This window comes from Populus alba, chromosome 18 (genome assembly GCF_005239225.2).
Source record: "Populus alba chromosome 18, ASM523922v2, whole genome shotgun sequence".
In the NCBI taxonomy this organism is placed as follows: Eukaryota; Viridiplantae; Streptophyta; class Magnoliopsida; order Malpighiales; family Salicaceae; genus Populus; species Populus alba.
Genome location: NC_133301.1, coordinates 9072792 through 9092489, shown reverse-complemented (window position 1 = coordinate 9092489; position 19698 = coordinate 9072792). Strand labels below are relative to the sequence as shown.

General features: G+C 33.7%; 2 protein-coding genes across 6 annotated transcripts; both read left to right on the top strand.

The window, feature by feature from the left end:
* Positions 1-2895: 2895 nt before the first annotated feature.
* On the top strand, positions 2896-3314 carry LOC118054131 (small polypeptide DEVIL 10). Its single transcript, XM_035065583.2, has one exon. It carries the CDS (start codon positions 2993-2995, stop codon positions 3170-3172), a length of 180 nt encoding a protein of 59 aa, XP_034921474.1. The 5' UTR covers positions 2896-2992; the 3' UTR covers positions 3173-3314.
* A 25-nt stretch (positions 3315-3339) lies between these two features.
* LOC118054130 (tRNA (guanine(37)-N(1))-methyltransferase 2) lies at positions 3340-18270 on the top strand. Of its 5 annotated transcripts, XM_035065581.2 has the most exons (12): positions 13275-13802; positions 15090-15186; positions 15281-15378; positions 15470-15574; positions 15723-15785; positions 15977-16050; positions 16362-16887; positions 16981-17067; positions 17200-17358; positions 17518-17624; positions 17748-17822; positions 17968-18270. In XM_035065581.2, exons 2-12 carry the CDS (start codon positions 15092-15094, stop codon positions 18031-18033), a joined length of 1455 nt encoding a protein of 484 aa, XP_034921472.1. In that variant the 5' UTR covers positions 13275-13802; positions 15090-15091; the 3' UTR covers positions 18034-18270. The 5 variants fall into 5 exon arrangements, with proteins under 5 accessions (XP_034921471.1, XP_034921469.1, XP_034921470.1 ...); XM_035065580.2 differs by lacking the exon at positions 13275-13802 and adding an exon at positions 3340-4662 and having other exon boundaries at positions 16362-17067; XM_035065578.2 differs by lacking the exon at positions 13275-13802 and adding an exon at positions 11816-12061 and having other exon boundaries at positions 16362-17067.
* Positions 18271-19698: the final 1428 nt, after the last annotated feature.

Here is a 19698-nt window from a genome sequence, read left to right as displayed (position 1 = left end):
ATTGTCACAGTGATGAATCGCTTCTTGCTGTGGGCTCTGATAAAAATGAAGAAAAGCACGGTACGTGTTCATACCCTCCGAATCCCATTCCCCTCAGTCCCAACTGGGTTTTCTTTTTAAATTATCACTGATTAAAAAAATTGCAATTTCAAAAAGTTTTTACAAAATCACACTGTTGATGAAATCAATGGTTTAAAATTGTTAAATGGATTGTCACAAATAACAGGGACGAGGAGAATGGGGAGAAAAATAAGAGAGAAACAAAAAGATACCCTAAAGTTATGCTCATAAGATTTTAATAAGATTAAAGTGAATTCATTGATATATAAAAAAATATTAATAATAATAAAAATGGGTTATACTTGTTCAATAATTCGGGATCTAGCTGATCCGGGGTTAGAACCGGGTTGGGTTGAAAAAAAAAACAAGGGAAGTAAAAACCTGGTATGACCTGATGGGTTGACACAGCGATCCGGTTAAAAACCCGGTTGCAAATTGTTGATTTTTGTTATGTTTTTTATTTATTTATTAAAATAATGTTTTATTTTTTAAAAAAAAAAATGAACCTGGACGACCCGATGATTCAGTCAATATCTGGCGACTTGGTTAAAATTTAGAATTCAGACCTTGAACCGAATTGAGTCTAAAAATTATGGTACGAATAACTTATTTATTCTTGGATGATGCATGCAACCCATTCTGATTATTATTAATAATTTATTTTATGTTATTAAATTTATTTTATAATATTTTTTTTAAAAATATAGGTGGTGTTGTTGAAATTTTAGTTTGTCTTTCTTCATCTTATTTTTCTTATTATAACTACTCACTTGTTTTTAATATGATGAGATTTATTTTATTGAGATATTTTGCCACTGTATTGTAATCAGTGTGCCTCAAAAGGTTTTTTTCTCTATTTGTTTTCCTTCTTTATCATCATTGAAATACATAAACCTTTTCAAGCGAACAGCTCTAGCTGTGAGAATTGTCAAAGCCATTCAGGATAAGGTGGGTCCCGAGCTGATACTGTCTGCCGTGGCCGTGGTGTGAGAGTGTGAAGATGTTTTTATTTATCGGCGGGGGGATAAGAATAAAGAGGAAGAAAATGATAATTTATTCTGAAGGGAGGTATTTTTTATATGTCAAATTGTCATTAATATGGCAGAGGTCGGCCGATAAATCCCAATCTGTCACGACTCGAGGTATCAATGCTATGACGTCATGCTCGCCGGCCTGCCGCTTCGTGCTCTCTCTCTCTCTCTCTCTCTCTGTGTCAAAGGTCAATTTTGGCATTTAAAATTGGTTGTCTTTTAGCCTCTGTGGCTGCTTTAGCTATATTTATTTAAGTGTTCGATGTGTTTTTTTTCTTAAAAAAAAACTTTTATCGTGTTTCCGTCGTCGTTTTCAATAAAATAAAACTGACACGTTCTCAAAACTCTTCAAAATAAAAAACTGGGTTATCAAAATTAGTTTTATGTCTTATTATGCAATAATTTAAGAATTAGGTGAGGCAATGACAAGTGCAGAATTTGATCAGACCAAACTAATAATTGAGTTAGGGATATATTGTTATACTTAAATTACTTCAATTAGTTTTATATATTATTATGTATCCTACAACTCTTGACATTATATATATATATATAATCAAATTAGAATTCTAATAATTAGAGTATAAAATTAACACTGAGTGTGTGTTTTTTAAAGATAAAAACGAGACAAAAAATTTAAGTATTAAATCCTAATAGGTTTTTATTTTAAAAATTAAAAAAAAAATGAAGGGTTTTAACTCCTCCTTTCAATGAATTTTTTAAAAAACAAAATTGATTTTTTTTTAATTTAAATTATTTTTTATGTTTTTAGTTAATATTTTGATATTAAAAATAAATTTTTAAAAATAATTTATTTATTTATTTATAAAACATCATTATATAAACCGGTTTCAGGTTTCCCTTGAAACATTTGTAGCAGAAAGTCTGGATTTTAAAAGGAAAACGTGGGCTAAATAAGGACAAAAAAGCCGCGGGGGGGGCTGTATACATCCCCTTACACGGCTTCTCTGAGCTCAGGTCCTTTTCAGTGTTTGAATTAGCATCCACTCTCATTTGACCAGCGTGTGAATTTCTTTTCTGTAATGACCAGAACACCCCTGCCAGGAAAAGTAATTGAGTTGAAAAATACAAGTTCATGATTTGTGTGCTGTCTTTTCTTCCTCTTTCTTTACTGCAATTTTGGTCATTCGCTTCACTCGATTGCAACGTTTAGACCCTTTTTTATATTTTAAAAATATTTTTAAAAAAAATTGAATTTTTTTTATTTTTAATTTAATATATATATTTTTTATATTTTCAGATTATTTTAATGTTTTCAAATTATTTTGATGCACTAATATAAAAAATAATTTTTAAAATATAAAAAAATATTATTTTGATGTATTTTTAAATAAAAAAATACTTTAAAAACAACCACATTTATATTTTTAAATAGCTCTTAACCAAAATATAACATATACACACACACATACTAGTATAACTATCCGCAATATTTGGTATTAATTTTTTTAAAATATTGTTTAATTTTTGTAAAAAATACAGTTATACCGCCTAAATATCTTTTCAATTTTTTAGCTTAGAATAATTACAAGAAAAATGAAATTAAATTTATTTTCAACATGATTATACCATTTCTATAAATTTATTCATGAATATAATAGAAATTTACTTCAGCAAAACATTTTATATATATAAAAAAAAAACTAGGACTTACAGGGGTAGTAGTGTCAATTTAAGAGAGGAATACCGACGCTTTCCTTCCATGAAAGAACAGAGTGGGGCAGCGTCCAATCCACCACAGTTGTGTCCGTCTCTCTTCTTCTATATAAGCAGCAACCATAGCGTTCCTTCTCTCTCAATTCCTCGTCGTCTCCAAATACACATAGCTAAGCTACCTCCATATACAACAGTTTCTCGGTTTTCCTTCAATCACTGTGACCATGTCCTCCTCTAACTACCTTCACCTACCATCCCGATCCAACAGAAGAAAGGGTCACGGAAAGAATGGTTTTCGAAGGAGGTGCTTGTCCATGGCAAAGCAGCAAAAGACCCGTTTTTACATCCTCGGACGGTGCGTCTCCATGCTTCTATGCTGGCATGACCATGCCATACGTGATTGATTCCTCTTATGATACCCAACAATCAAAGTCATTATATGCTTGGCTCGCTGTCAAAGCAGGATGAATACGGAGGCATGGCCGCCACAAAGCAAAGCAGCAGCAAGGCGATCGCTTTAGGGACTTCCAGCTCAAAGACGACAGAAACACAGCACTTGGGTGAAACAAACTGAAGGCCCAGCCAGCCCTGGATCTCTCATTCAAGAGGCTTGATTTTCAATCTCCTTAAGATGGATGCTGCCTCAGAAAAATCAACGCAGCAGTTCCGCAGGGATTAATTAATGTCAATTGGGCGGGGCCACGAGGAGACGTCTCTCACTCTCTGAAATTGTTTCCTCCTGTGGTCTTTTTGTTCGTCGGTGCTTGAAGGGATAGGAAGAATCAATTTTCTCTTTCTTTTATCAAATTTTGTAGTGCACAGCAACCCTCGTCTTGCTTTTCTTCACACACGCACGTCTGTATAATTAGTGCATCGTGATTGGTATGGCAGCATCGAGTTAGGTATTAATGTTGAATACTTTTTCTAAACTCCCTGTACATAAAAATTAAAATAGATATTGTAATAAAATACTGTGGCATTCTTTTACCATAGTTCAACGTGGAATTCGAAGCGGTTTACAACTTTCCCTCACCGGAAGGGTCATTGGCTATTCTTAAATACAAATGCTGTTTACGGGAACTTGATTTGAGCGTCTAAATATCATTAAAACCCCCCCCAAAAAAAATTTCTCAGCCTGTTTGTTTTGAGATTTCTCTGTCGAAAACAATTATGTGAAATATGTGTTATTTCTATTATTTAGATATACTAAAATAAACTAATTTTTGTTGATGGTTTTGAATGATGGTAAGAAAAAGTTGTGATATTGATGATGAAAATGGTGACGGGGGGTAGTTTAATGACTTTTTTCTTTATTTTACTCGGAACATCTTGATTTGTAGGGGTAGGTACTCGGGTTTTTTTTAGTTTCCAACATTATAGATTAAATCTTGTTCAACCGACCCCACTAAAAGCATAATCGATTCTGAACAAAATTTATGTTTGGTATTTCGATTTTGGTTTTTGCCAATCTTTTCATTTTCTTTGGAATTTCTGGTGGTCTGCTTCATGCTGGCTTTGGGAGAGAGATGGCTGCTCTGTGACCATTGGTTCTGGCTTTAGTTCTGCAAATTGTGAACGCTGCAATCCTAACTTTATATGCCTTGGGGATGTTGATGGTCGTGATCATGTTTGATTGTCGAGCCTATGCTTTTTCCAGTGACATCCTGCGTGTATAGCTGGACATCGATTGTTCCTCTCGCGTCATGTACTTCGATTCATGTTTTTAAATGGTTTGATTCTGACTCTTGCTTGGCTCTACAGTGTTGGCGCTGAAGCTGCCCCTTCGTCATCTTTCTGCTGGAACCTGATTGCTTGTCTGATTAGAGAAGAAATTTGTTGTGTACAAGGGATTCTGTGGTTGCGTTTTATACAGTTTATGTTGGATTGAAACCAGGTGTGTAACTCAAAATCATTTTCTTTAAATTATCTTCTGTAGTCATTCTTGCATGTCAACTCTCTCCTTGAAGATCATGTTCCCCTTCCATATTTTTGGGTTTGTGTGCTGCATACATCCCTTTTTTTCTGACCTTGATTCATCCTGTCTCCATAAAGGCTCTAAGATGCTTACATGTTTTTCACTTTGTTTAGTTCTTTATCTTGCTACCATTGTTGGTATGTGAATCTTTTCTTTTCTTTGTTGCTTATTTGGGATTTAGACTTTGCTTTTTAGAATGAGATGGTGTTCTTTTAATTGGCTCTGTGCCTCATTCTTTGATCTTGATGATTCTTTAATAAACAGTGTTTTGTTTTTCCCTTTGGCTTCTGTTCTATTGTCGTGGCTGTTGGTCTGCAGAGGCTTTCTGACAGTTCTTTTCTTTAGTTTGTTCATAGATATTGCTCTTGTGTATGTTTTAATATTTTGTTTATCTTTAGATATTTTTGCTCTTCCATTGTTGATTGCGTGCTTGTCCTCCATGTTAAACTCATCTGCTGTTAGTTTCGAAGCATGCCTTAAAGTCAAAATATAAAATGCGATTTAGACATTACTTGCCTTCTTTTTATGCTATTTTTTTCTTTTCTTTTCTTTTCATGTTTGCTTTTATGTTTTCACTACTGTGATTTTAGCTGTTGCAACTGCGTTTTGAAGTTGGCCATCGGTCTTCTTCGTCGTGAATCCTGCCTTTTACTTTTGAATTTCTATAGCTATGAGGATGTTGTTCTTTGTTTACAACTCCATTGCTGCAGCTTGCAGTGTCTGGCATTTTGCCTTACCTTTTTATTAGTGATTGCTTAGTTTTCATAGATTTCTCCCCTACAATTGCTCTCAACTGGCTTGCATAACCTTGGTTCTGTGATTGTTTTGCAGGTTCAGTTCACGCAAGGATTGGGAAGGGTGCTTTTGTATTAGATTTGGTATTCTATATAAAGGCAAACTTTTCATTATAGAGAGGTCTGCGCCTAATGAGCGCAGGTGTCCAACATTTTTTAGTTTCTGGTTTCATTCAGAACCAATAGTTGTTGTGCCCTAAACATTTAGACAAAACTTAATGACAATGGCTAAGAAACTGCGATCTTTATTTTCTAGCTCGTGCTGTTAATTTCTTTTATGTGTCAAGCTACATTTTCGAATAGGTTCAAGTGTATGATAGTTTGGAAATCCCAGATTTGCTTAGAACCAAGAGTTGTTGTTTGGGTGTATCATGTAAATGTAGGTGTCCGAACATAGTTTGATTGCTGCTTTTTTTTTAAGAAATGAGCATTTTTTAGATTTTAATTAGCTAGATATTTCTGTATGGCTTATTGCCGGACGAAAAGAACATTTAGATCATGCTTTTCATGATGTAGACGACGTTGGATGGTGGATTTGAGTCTTGAGTGTGGGAAATTTTTTTTGGATTTAACCATAAAATTATAATTATAAGGATCAAGAGTCATCACCTAATATTATAGTCATTAGAAAACTTCATGATCTATGAGAGTCCGGGTAAGAAATTGATTATGTAAGGAAAAGACACATCATCTCTAATATACCCTACCTAATATAATTTTATTATTATTTAATTGTCATTTTAAGTCGTGTTATTATTCTTTGGTTTTATCTAAGGTGCAAAGTAGATCTTTTTTCGTGAGAAAGTTTTTACCTTATTAAGTTAAATACTAACCATTTTAAAGCCTAGATTTATTTATTTATTGGATATAGCTAAGTCCTAATGTTATGAATAACAAACTAATTATAATGAGATTTTTTATATTTTGATCAAATCCTCATAAATCAGTTATGATATCTATTTTTGCTTTTTATTTAAAACATGATAAAATGGTGATTTTATCTTATCTTTTTTTTATAGAAAATATGTAAGAAAAAAATTTTAGGACTTGGTTGCATGCATGAAAGCCAAACATTTTTTTTTTTTTAAATAAAAGTTTATTTTTGAATTTTTGGATTTTTTTGAAGTTTTGGAGAAAATCATGTACTTTTAATACCATGTCCGTATCTTACAATGTAAGTCTATAATTGATATTATGCAAAATTTATTAGAAAAACATGTGAGGGACCCATATTAAAATGCCTTTTGAAAAATTTCAAATTTTTTTTTTAATATTATTATATATTATTTTTAAAATAAATGGGTTGAACCCGATTAGGCCGGGTTGGGCTGATTGACGATCCAACAGAATTATCTCCTATTTTTTTATGTTGGGTTGAGCTGAAATGCATCCAGTCATCGTTGTATGGTCACTTACCTAGCTTATCGACCATATTAATTATTTATGCCACTGCATGCAGTGGCGGAGGGAGGGGGTACTTGCTTGGTAAAAGGAGCAGAGTTGTTAGTGGTGTTCTTGGTGGTGTTGGGAAATCTGATATATGGCTGATGGTGGCAACGATGGTGGAGACATGATGGAGGTGGAGGAAGTGGAAGAAGAAGGTTTGCGAAGGGTAGAAAAAAAACTGGGGGAAAGAGCTGATTTTTTCCCATTTGATTCCATTCTAGGGCTCGAAGCCTCCAATATTGACGGGGGAGATAGCGAGGCAAAACGTTCATCCAAAGTTCTTTGCTAAATCAAAGAAAAACAACTTCTGAGTGATTGTTGCTAGGAACCAGAAAGAGAAGCAAATTAATAAATTTGCTTCCCTTGAAGGAAGAGTATCATGTTGTGACACCAATTCTCTCATATTACTATGATCTTAATTTATCAACAACTCATAATTCAAGCTTTGACAATACTAGCTATTTCATCAACAAACAGATAAGCTTCTGTATTTTTTATCCTTTCTTGAACAATAAAATGATCGGTTTCTTGTCTTCATCTGTGTTTTTCCTTCTTTTTTTTGAAAGATTGGCCTGTGTAACTTCTGATAAAGACATGAGCTCTCTCTTGCGTTTGAAGTTAGGAAATGTGCTTACAGGATTTGTGCTTTTTGTTTGTTATTACACATTAAAGCGCAAGAGCTATCTTGAGTTGTTTTTAAAAGCAATGGTTATACAGCCATCAAGGTTCATGATTTTAGCCTGTTGCCATCGATTCATTAATCAATTATGTTTCAACCTTGGACAGCCCTTCCTTTCACCCCTTCTACGCGTCCAATGTTGAAAAGAACAGAAAAAAAAAAAAAAAAAAAAAAAACGATGCCTTGATTTAGGTAGTGATTTCATGATGTTCTTTCTCTTCTTGTTTACCTAGTGCAAAATTCTCCATCGAAAGTGGAGAATCCTCTCCTTCCTCAATCTGTTACTTTTTATGCCAAGATTTGCTCATTCAAGCTTTCCCTGATGAACGCGTAAGTGGAAAATCCCACATCGGAAAGAAAGGAATAATATTTGAAGTTTATATTCCTAGCCCTCTGACCTGCTTACCAGCTGAGCTTTGTAACGAGAGCTTGTAACCCGAGTGGGAGCTTTGAAGTGATGGAACGTTGACTCAGTTTATAGGGTTGGGTTCAGTTCGGCTATCATCTGGCCTGCCCGTTCCAAGCCAGGAGACGTGCTAAGGCATCCTAGTGAAGACCTGGGTGTCTTGGCTCCTAGAGTGGAGGGCATAGCGTGAGGCTGGTCTCACAGAGCAGCGATCACCTTCCGCTCTTGGCAGTGGAAGGATTACAGGCTGGTGCTGTCTGGATCCGCATGGCCTGATGGGCTGGTCCTAATTGAACCATCACTTTTTAATTTGTTCTAATCATTTTTCCTTTTTGTTTACGAGTCTTTAAAGGTTTTACTCTCCTGGTTAGTCTTGGGTGACGAAAATGCTAGTGCAATGACGTCTTAGGTGACCCAATTCATGGTTTAATCTCCTGTCCAGCCAAGGTATTATTTAATTATCACAATTTTGAAAAACTACATATCATAGATTGATTAATTATATATCATACATTGTTAAACCTTTATATGTCCTTATATTTTCATAAAAAACAAACCAAAATTTTCTACCAAACTCACGGTTCAGGATATAATTATTTATTTATTTATTTTAATTTTAATTATCAACAATGAATTTTTAATAATTTATTTTATTAACTTTTTTTCAATTTGCCTACATGTCACTTGTTACTTTTCTCTTTCAAAAAATATGATCTAAATTAACTTGAAAACTAAAATGCATGGGGTGTACACTCTATAGTGAGCATTGTTCACCCCCTCTTACAACACTATGGGATTATACTGTATATTTTTTACAATTTATGTTGGTCCTCATAAATTTATTTTAGGCAATTTGATCATAATTTAAAGTCAATTGCTTATGATTTTTTAAGCAATAGTGAAATTAGAAGATCATCAAATAAGAGTGGCGTGCTAAAAATTTCAAAATATATACACTTTGGTACTTTAACTTTAAGAAAAAAAAACACAAATTATACGATTTCGGTGCCTCAATTTTTTTTCATATTCAATTTTGGAATAAAAGTTTGTTTGTGTTATTTTTTAATTCCTGGTTGAGAGATGAGAAAGAGAGGTTGCTCAATTCTAATGGTAGAGAGAAACAAATATTGTTGATACCGATTTAGACCACCAAAACAGTCAATGTTTGTGTCAAATGGCTCCATTAAAGAGGGGAGTTCATATTAGGTCTTTTTTTTACCTTTAAAGTTTGTGAAAAAACATATCTGAGGTCGGTTTGATTTTTTATTTTGAGATGATTTTTTGGTTTCTTTAGGTCATGGATAGGTTTGTCACGATTTCTATTGTGTGTTAGGGTCAAAATGAGTTGAAAAACGGGTTTTTAGGGCAAAATAAATTTAAGTCCTAATTTTTTTAGCTGCTATAATGGCTAGAATTTGAGCAAATTAGACGACGCGTCGTCTAATTTGTTTTTCAAAGAAAATTGGGTGAACAAGAAGTCATTTGCCCTATTTGCGACTACAATAGTCATGTAGGTTGGCCAGGGCATGCCCACGCTTGGCCTTGGAGAAATGTGCTGAGGGGGTTGGCTTGGCTTGTCAAGTCCAACAACACCTGCCTTTGCTTTTTAAAAAATATATATATTTTTTCTAATTATTTTTTAAAATTAATTCTTTTTTATATGGTTTTTTTCTCTAAATTCCTTTTTATTTTTATTTATATTAATACATATTCTCTATCATTTTGTTTAGATAATTTCTTTTAAATTACAATTTTTTTTTGTTATGCAGTTAAATTTTGAATAGTTTTTTTGATTTATCTATAATTTTTTTTTTATCTCTTGTATATATGAACTGTATTTAAAAATAAAAAAAATTATTTTCATATAATATTTCTAATACGTGCAGCCTTGTATAATGTTTTTTTTCCTTTTATTTTATTTAATTAATTTAATATTTGTTTCTATTTTTATTATTGTTTGCTTAAATAAAAAAAATTATTTTAATAAATAAAATTAGCAAACACAACTGGGTAAATATCCTAGCTTGCGAGATTAAATATCTTGATTTACATCTGCCTCTCAATTTTTTCATTTTTACTTTTAGTTATTATTTATGGTTTTTTTTCATTTATTAACACACATTATTTTTAATTTATTTAATTACATATATGCATAAAGTTTTTTATTTTCACTTAAATTATTTTAACTACAAAAATTTATTGAAAACACTGTTTATATATATATTTTTTTTTGAAAAAAAATATTGATCTAGGAAGAATCGTAACGGTAAAGTAATATTTGATATGGGAAGAATCAAAGTGAGCATGCTCATATAGAAGGCCCTCCCCCAAGTTTCACCTGCCGATGTGAGATATTACAATCCACCCTCTCTTAAGGAGCCCAATGACCGCTATCAGCATCATCGGACAACCAGTAAGCCGTTCTCTGATACTAAATGTAACACTCTACCCCACTAGTAAGATATTATCCACTTTGCCTCATGGGCCTCATGAATTTATTTTTGGCAGCCACGCATGGCCCTAAATCGTGTCCTACTAGTCAAGGTGAGCATGCTCATATAAGACCCTTTCCTAAGTCATCACCCGCCGATATGAGATATTACAATTTTGTTTGAGTAGAATTCTTGTTTTAGAAGAGTTTAACTCTTGGCTTCTGCTGTAGAAGAGTTTAAATAATACACGCTAATAAGTTAAAATTCAAATTATAAAGCATGACTTTTAAAGGGCTTAAAAAACAACAATAAATAGCATTGTCATAAAACACTCTAAGCCAGAAAAATAAATCTTCATTGTGCATATCATCTCTAATTATCATCCGTTGCTAGATGTAACTTTTCATCAAATTTTAAAAATAAAAAATTAGACATGTTAGAATGAAAATGTGTTAATTAATAGTTTATAAAATAAAAGGTGTAAGTTTATAAAAAAAATTACATGATTTAAGATTTTTCGTAGGATTTCAAAATCATTTATCAAGGTTCCAATATCGATTGGAATTGTTAATAATGCAACCAATTTTGACAATAAATAAAGTGTTTTTAATGATAAAAAGTTGTTAATATTGTAAATTTTTATGTTGTTTATGTGTTTTGGCAATAAGAGAAGGTTCTAATTAGGGATGCAACTGCGATTTACTGTTTTTAATATTGTAATTTTTGTGTAAAGAAACTGAACATATAGTCTAATTATAGTTTCCACAGTTTTTCTGTTTTTGTTTCAAAACAAATTCTTCTATCCTGATAGAAAATGCTAGTAATACATGTTTTTTATTGTCCTTCTTGTAATCATTAAAGGAATACTGGTAATCCAAGGTTGTATAATTAATAGACTACTAAGAGCTCTGAACAATCGGGTCTTCATTTTTTTTCAAATTGAGCAACAAATTAAAGGTTTTCTCAATAATGCAAATCATTTTTATTTTTATATTTTAAAAATATTTTTAAAAAAATTTATTTTTTTTTATATTATATTTGTTTCAAATTAATATTTTTTAGTATTTTTAGATATTTTAATGCACTTGATATCAAAAATAATTTTTTTAAAATAAAAAAATATTATTTTAATATAAAAATGAATAAAAAACATTCATAACTATATTTCTAAACAAAAATTAACATTTAATATAAAAAAAAACCCAGTCCGGCCAACAAATCAATCCAAGGCTTGGGTTAAAGCAAAAACCAATCGGGATTTTAACTCATAAGAACCTGGTTGACATGGGTAGGTAAACCCCGGAGAGTCTTTTTTTTTTTTTTGTTTTCCTTTCTCTCTCTCATCTTTCTCAGGAAAACATCACCGATTTCAACAATGAATTAAAAAGAAAACCTAATCTCCCCTTCCTCCCAATCCTTTTTTTAACCTAGTTCAAATCCTTCAACTGAAGCCATACCAGTTGCAAAGAAGCGCGGAAGAAATCTCTTCTTCCCAAGCAACGCGAAAAGATTTCAAGGCAAGCTTGGATTATCTCACCGTTGCTCGCAGTCCCGACAAAGCGTAAGGGTTTTTCTCATTACTTTCCATATTTTTTTTTGTTGGTTTTCAGGCCTTAATCATGGCATTACCAAATTAGAGAGCATTGGATTAGGAGATATACTGTGTTCTTGGATTAATGTCATGGCCAATGGGTGTCGAATTAGCACACGCTGATGGCATGCTTGCCTGCAGCGTGAGAACTGTTATGCTGCGTCAATGGAAAAACCCAAAACCATTTGATTTGCTTGCGAATATTCTCCTCGCGAGCAACAGTTTGCTTTTTTTTCTTTACTTTTTGAAATCTTTATTAGCTCCTCATCTTTCATTTTGACAAACACCAAGGTTCAGAGGTTAGCAAAAAAATTATCAATAAACTGATTAAATTAAAAATACTTAACTGAAAAAAACTGAATTTTCAAAGTTTAAAACTGATTTTCAATCGATGTTTTTTAACCCTAAATCTAAAGTAGCATTCCTAAACACATAAACCGCTCTTTGCATCTCTCCCCGCTCTTTGCCTTTGCTCTCTGCATTTCTCAATCCTCTCTTTCTATGGATCTTAACCAGCAAACCTCCTCATATAGGCGCGCGCACATGCACACAAACATGTACAAAAACCTACTCGATAAACCTCCTTGACCTTTTTTTATTTTATTTTATTGAACTCGAACACTAAATTTTCAACTCAAATGAGTTATGACTTATTTATAAAGAGCTTCTTCAGTCGTTATTAAAGCTTTCATGCAAAATAAAAATAAAAAAGAGGCAGTCCTCTACATGCAAAAGGTTATGCCATCACTTGTGTATAAATTTTTGATAAGGATTGGGTTGCTAAAAGCAAACTCTTGATATAGAAATTACATCATTTTCTAGATTTCTAAGCTAGCGAATCAAACTAACTAGTTTGAAAGGGGAAAAATCTAAACAAAATCGAATTAAAATTAATTAGTTTAAACTAGTTTTTGATTTGATTCAAAAACTTAAAATGTTTTTTGATTTGATTGTTTATTTTGGGAACCAAATTGAAATGGCTCAGGACACATTAATAATTTAACGCAAAGCTACTGATTAAATTAAATTAAATTATTATGAATCAATTTGATTGATGAATTCAACTGATTAATTGGTTTATAATGCCTGCAAGATTTTTTATTTTTCTGGAACAGCTGCATAAGCAGGGTCGTTGTTTGCTTCCATCCGCACGCACGCACAACATTGGCTTTGCTCTACAATTTGTAAAAGTTGTGTATTGAATCGTTTGGAGTGTTAAAACATCTTAGGAATTCTAGAACCAGAAGGCCAATCTGTCATTTTTAGGGGTTGACCGCCTGATCGAGTTTAAAAACCATGGTTGTAAGGTAGTCTCAACTCTTCATGAATCCTGCCATCCGCCATGTAAAGGTCTCCGCTTCCACAACATCGAAATAATAAAACACACGGATACTATTATGAATAAAAAAGTTTAGGATAAAACTCTAAAGGATAAGTTAAATCTTTTCTCATTGAAGAAACGACGTCGTTTTAAGCATCCCGAATCCCAAATACCTAATTTCTCCTCCTCAGTTCAGTTCCACTGTGACGGACCCCTCTTTCTTCTTTGATTTTGTTCTGCAAGTTGTGTTGCCGGCGCATCCTGATTTCCTCCCCTCTTTCTCCGAAAATCACAATTGAAAATACAAACGCACACTAATTACTTTGCCAAGCCCAGGTACCAAGGAAAATCATTGAAGAAGATTTTCTTCTTCTTCTTGCATAGCCGAGGGTACTACTGCTAACAAAGCCTCTTCTTTTAATCTGTTCTCTATTCATTAGCTGGGCAATTACTAATTGTTTTGCTTGTTCTGAATCTATATATATACAGACAGAGTGAAATTAGTAGAAAGTTGGGAATGTTTATGACATTGAAATTTGAAAGTAGAGTCGGTCCCAGCACTTAGCACTATTATTTATACATTTAACTTGATCTTTGGTGATATGGGTTTTAACTTATATGGAAATCCCATTTTCAACGGAGAAAATAGTGAACTAGAAAACGTTATATCATTATGGACAGTATGATTGTAGTATTTAGCATACAGTGGAGTCCTAAGGAATCATTTTGTGTGCTCTTTCGACTTACTTTGTTGAGATGGTTTCAATCTCGGCTGAACTAGTTCATGTAAGAATAGCCAATTGGAAATTCCTGCAGCATGTGGGAACGGATAATTCACTCTCTCTATCTTGCTGGTTTTGTCTTGGATTTCTAATAAGCTCATGCTTGGATTGTGATGCTTGCTGCATTTTCTTTGATCTTGTGCCTTATACTGGCAATTATATCGTTATATTGCCAGCAAACTAGTTGGGTCTTGTTTGCCTGCTAAGTTCTCTTGGTCTCATCAATTTCTTGATGGCCTCTTTTGTATGCTTCATAGGATTATTTCACAGCCTCTTCTGTTCTGTTTTGTGGTATATCATCTACTTTTGTGAGGCTTGTTGATTCATTTAGGTTTTTTTTCCATGTCTAGTGGTTTCCTTGTTGGGGGACTCTTGCTCAAGTGTTGTTTTGTCCTTGTAGGCTTCTTTTATTTTTCTTTGCTCATGCTTGTGTTAGCATTTTGCTTATTCTGTTATTTGCGTGCTTCATGGTTGAATTTTAAAAAATTGAATGTCTGGTATATTGATTTAAGGATTTGGATGTTTGAAGACTTGTTTAAAATTTAGTTGTTTGATTTTAGGTACTATTCCTTCCTTTTTTTTTTTTTTCTTTTTCAAGTTCTCACAATGCATTAGGTGCTGGAAATGAACGAAAATCCATAGTTTGTGCAGGTGCACTGAACCGACAGTGAACTGCCAGGTCAACCAGTGAATCGGTCATCTGGCACCTTTGCCAGTTCACTGTCTGGTTTGGTTCCTATAACATTAGCTTCTAGCCTTAATCAAAACCCTCAGGCCTCAAGTAAAGGTCAAGGTGAGAGGGGGTTTCAGTTTTCAATTCTCTCTCCTTTTGTTATTGTTCTTTTAAGCTGCTTATAATTTTATTAAGAAAAGAAAGAAATTTTGTGTGGCCCAGAAATGTTGGATGAAAGCAAATTTGATGTTGATTTGAAATTATGGGCACTTAGAATCCCTTGTCAGCTTTGCAAAGCCGCCACTCGCATTTTAAACGGGTACTACCACAACTACTCTTTCTAGTCTACTTTTTTTTTTTTTTTTTTTTTTTTAATATCAAATTTTTTAATATTGGGTTTTTGTTGGTTGCAGATATTTGCTTGACAAGCCCAGAATCAAACCTATTACTGAGGATCCAACTTGCCAAAAGAATCGTTATATGATATTGTCCGATAGAGTTCAAAGTCATGGTAAGTTATTTACTGATTGATTTTAACTTATTTTTTATATTTTATTTTTATTGATTGTGTTTGTGCTTTACTTGCAATTGATGTGTTACAGATTTGTCTGAGATATCACCTCAGAAGCTTGATGAATTGAAGAAATTATGTGAGATTCAAGTAATTCCTTATTCGTTGACACTCGGATATTCCTATTGGAGTGCAGGTCATTTCCTAATTGTTCATCTACTATTTCAGATTGAACTTGTTGTACAAATATTGGAAAAAAGAAAAAAAAAAACAATTTGGTGTGTTTCAATATGTCTATTGACAAATGGAAAGACTCACTGACTGGTGCTTATCTTTGATTCCAGATCATGTATTGAAGCAGATTCTGCCTCCTGGAGTGGAGGTGCCGTCATCTTTTGAAACAATAGGTTAGTATTCTGTTTTTGTTGTCATCCTTCCTTTTTTTAGCTTTCTAAACAAGCCTGAGTTGTTTGTATACTCTGTTAGTTGTTCAAGGTTGACATTGATTCCAAGACATTGTTACATGGTGGATTGTCAGTGCTTAACATGAGGAACCTCACCAAAGATGATGAGTTACTATTTTTTATTATGCCTACAGGTCAAATTGCCCATCTAAATATACATGATGAACTGCTTCCCTACAAGGATGTTATTGCTAAGGTTATTTATGATGTAAGTTTTTACTTCACGCATACTTCATCTTTCTTAACTTTGTTTTTCAAGGACTAGTTGTTTTTCTTTAAACATAGATGATTTGCTATTTCTTCCTGAAATACTATTCAAAATGGTTCTTTTTATTTCACAATAACCATGTACAGCATGTGCCTTTTTATTTCAATTTTCTTAAAGCATCTTAACTGGAATTTCCTCATTTTAGTTTCTGTTGGTTGTGTGGCTTTACTGTTTGGATGTCCTTTTTTTAACTGATAGTTTTGTCTGGATAATCTAAAACAATTGGTGTATATATTCTATCTACCGGGCAGAAAAATTATCCCAGGATAAAGACTGTTGTTAATAAAGTTGGAGCTATCACAAATGAGTTTCGGGTGCCAAAGTTTGAAATTTTAGCAGGAGAAAGTGACATGGTCACGGAAGTGAAGCAATATGGGGCAACGTTCAAGCTTGATTACAGCTTGGTTTACTGGAATTCAAGATTGGAACATGAACACATAAGGTTGGTTTCTCAATTTCAACGAGGAGAGATCATCTGTGACATGTTTGCTGGGATCGGTCCTTTCGCTATTCCAGCAGCACAGAAAGGATGCATTGTTTATGCAAATGATTTGAACCCAGATAGCATTCGCTACTTGAAGATTAATGCAGAAATCAATAAGGTTGATGATTGCATTTGTGCATACAATATGGATGCTAGGAAATTTATTTCTCAACTTATGGAAGCACCAGTTTGTGAAAATAATGCAGAATGCAATGTTTCAATGCTTAAAGCATGTGAGGATTGCAGCGTACAGGAAAATGAGGAATCAAGGGTAGAAAACACAAGACTGGGAGGTATTATTTGTGTTGATTTATTTCCCCGCCTGTTTGTTGTTGCATGCAGTTCCATCTGTTACTTGTTTTGTCATGCACCTGTTACTGTTTCAGGTAATGTGGAGGGTGCACAAGATTCGAATAGAAATACATACACTTCTGTAGCTGCAACTAAAAGACCCTCGGATTGTTGCTTGGAAGGTATCATAAGTGCCAAATTTAGGGTTAATGCAAAACATGTTAGCATCTTGAATAATGGATTTAGGTGCATATATAACAATCTTGTCATTCATTTGGCTTGTATGACTAAACTCTTGTTCATCTTTTGAGTAGAAAATGGAAGCATCAATGGTGATGGTGCAATGGATGCTTTTAGGAGAAAGGGAGGCAAAAAAAAGAGGATGAGAGCCCTGGAGCTTCCCAATACTAAGCCTTGGGAGCATGTTGATCATATAGTCATGAACCTTCCTGCTTCTGCCCTACATTTTCTTGGTATATGCAGTATTTTTCAGTCTTTTCTCTTTGCCTATATCCCTGAGTGTTCAAATGTGATTCCAGATGTCTATTTTTTGGGATAGTGTTATTATGGCTAATAAATAATTTGGCTGGGGGGGCATCATATTTGTTAACATAAAATATTTTTCTCCTTAGATGCATTCAAGGGGTGTATTCAGAGGAAGGATTGGAAAGGACCTCTTCCCTTGATTCACTGCTATTGCTTCATGCGAGCAAAACAAACCCAAGAATTGATAGTTTCGGTAAGCCTTTTTTGCAGAGATATTTTGTTGTCTTCTTTTTTTGTTCTGAATTTTAACCTCTTATCATCATATTTCCTTCTGTATTTTAATCAAAATTTTGCATATATTCAATCCTTTTTGCAGGAGGCAGAGTCTGCCTTGAATGCTCACATACAAGAGCCAATATTTCACAGGGTTAGGGATGTGGCTCCAAATAAGGTACCAATTATCATCCACCGTGAAATTAATTGCTTATTTATGACAAGTTTAAAGCAGAAGTATGTGTTTGAGACAGGGAGACTTTTACTCGTGTGCATAAGGGTGCTTTGTGATCCTTTTTTATGACTTCTGATTAATCATGCAGGCCATGTTTTGCTTAAGCTTTAGGCTACCAGAAGCATGTTTCAAAGATGATGCCACTAAGATTTAACGTTGATTCTGCTGAGGGGAAGTTTTAGACACCATAAAATCTTTCCAGTCCATACGCCACTCACACCATCAGTTTCCTAGCAGATTTTGTTCCCTTGACAGCAGAAACAAGCTTCGCTTTGAAATGACCTCCAAGAAATCTGACCTGATATATATATTTTTCGTTTTCTATTCAGTTTTGTCTGATCCATTGAGTTGGTGTATTTTCAGTTATGATTAAGACACCCATTTTTGGCAATGTTAGTGTCAATGTCCTATTATCGTTTTGCTGTTGTACTTGGATCAAATTTGGTGGAAGCCAATCCATAGTAGTTGGTAAATATGGGCAAGACAAGGCCAACCAAACATGTTCTGCAATGCTCTCTGTGAACATGATGGATTGGCCACTTTCTGCATGTTTATCTGAGATTGAGAAACATAATATGCCGGAGGTAGTTGATACTGCAGCCTGAAACGATGCCGGCCATCCTCTTGGGAGTTGACTTAAGAAAGCATGTATTGTATTGAGCTTTCTTGATAGCAACGGCAAATTGTGTAATTACCGGTGCTATCTCTGAAACATCCATGTGCTTTTAAATTTAAACTTTTATTTGCGATTTATTTGAGATCTTGAAAATAATACGTAAAGCTGCAGCATTGAAACGCTATCATGTTTTTTCTTAAAAAAAAAAAAAAAAAAACCTTTGTCGGGTTCACTTTTCGTGTCTTTTATCGTCGAACTCTGAACGTGAATTTTTAATCTTTAGCTGAATTTTTAATTGTTATTCCTCTTTATGAACTGCTACAAAAGATCCTACTTATTCCCAAGCAGTTAAACATCTTTACAGGCAAACAACAATGTTAAAAGAGTTCAATGCTTTGATTCGAAATGACACTTGGTCTCTAGTTCCTCCTAAACCAGATCTTAATGTTATTGCTTGTAAATGAGTCTTCAAGACCAAGCATCATTCAGATGGGACTATTGAAATGCACAAAGCTCGCCTTGTTGTAAAGGGATTTCATCAGCAACGATGCATTGATTTTGGAGAAACCTTCAATCTTGTTTTCAAGTACGTATCATGCTTTCACTTGCTTACACTTATAATTGTCCTCTTCGACAACTTGATGTGCGTGATGCCTTTCTCCATGACCAGCTGCAAGAAGTTTACGTGTAACAACCTCCTGGTTTTGCCGACCCCAGCAAACCAAATTTTATATTTCATCTTCACAAAGCACTTTATGGTCTCAAAAAGCTCCAAGAGCTTGGTTCAATAGATTCAATTCTATACTAGTGGACTTTGGGTTCATTACTAGTAAGGCAGATTCTTCATTATTTTTCTGATATATACAAAGTGGACGCATGTTTTTACTTCTCTGTAATATTGATGATATTTTCATTTCTGATAGTGATGCAAAAGGTATTGAGAGTTTTATTCAGTACTTTTCAGCTCATTTTGAAATGAAAGACCTTGTTTCCTTAAATTTGTTTAGGAACAGAGGTTCATCGTGACTCTTAATCCATCACTATCACTCAAACAGAGTGTGCTATTGAGATTTGAAGCATTCTTTCATGATTGGTGCTAAACCAATTTCCACACCAGTGACCTGTGGCTCTAAAATGCTCAAATTCCAGATTTATCAAATGTTAGAAATCAAGTCTATCAGTACATGCATTCTCCCGTAACAA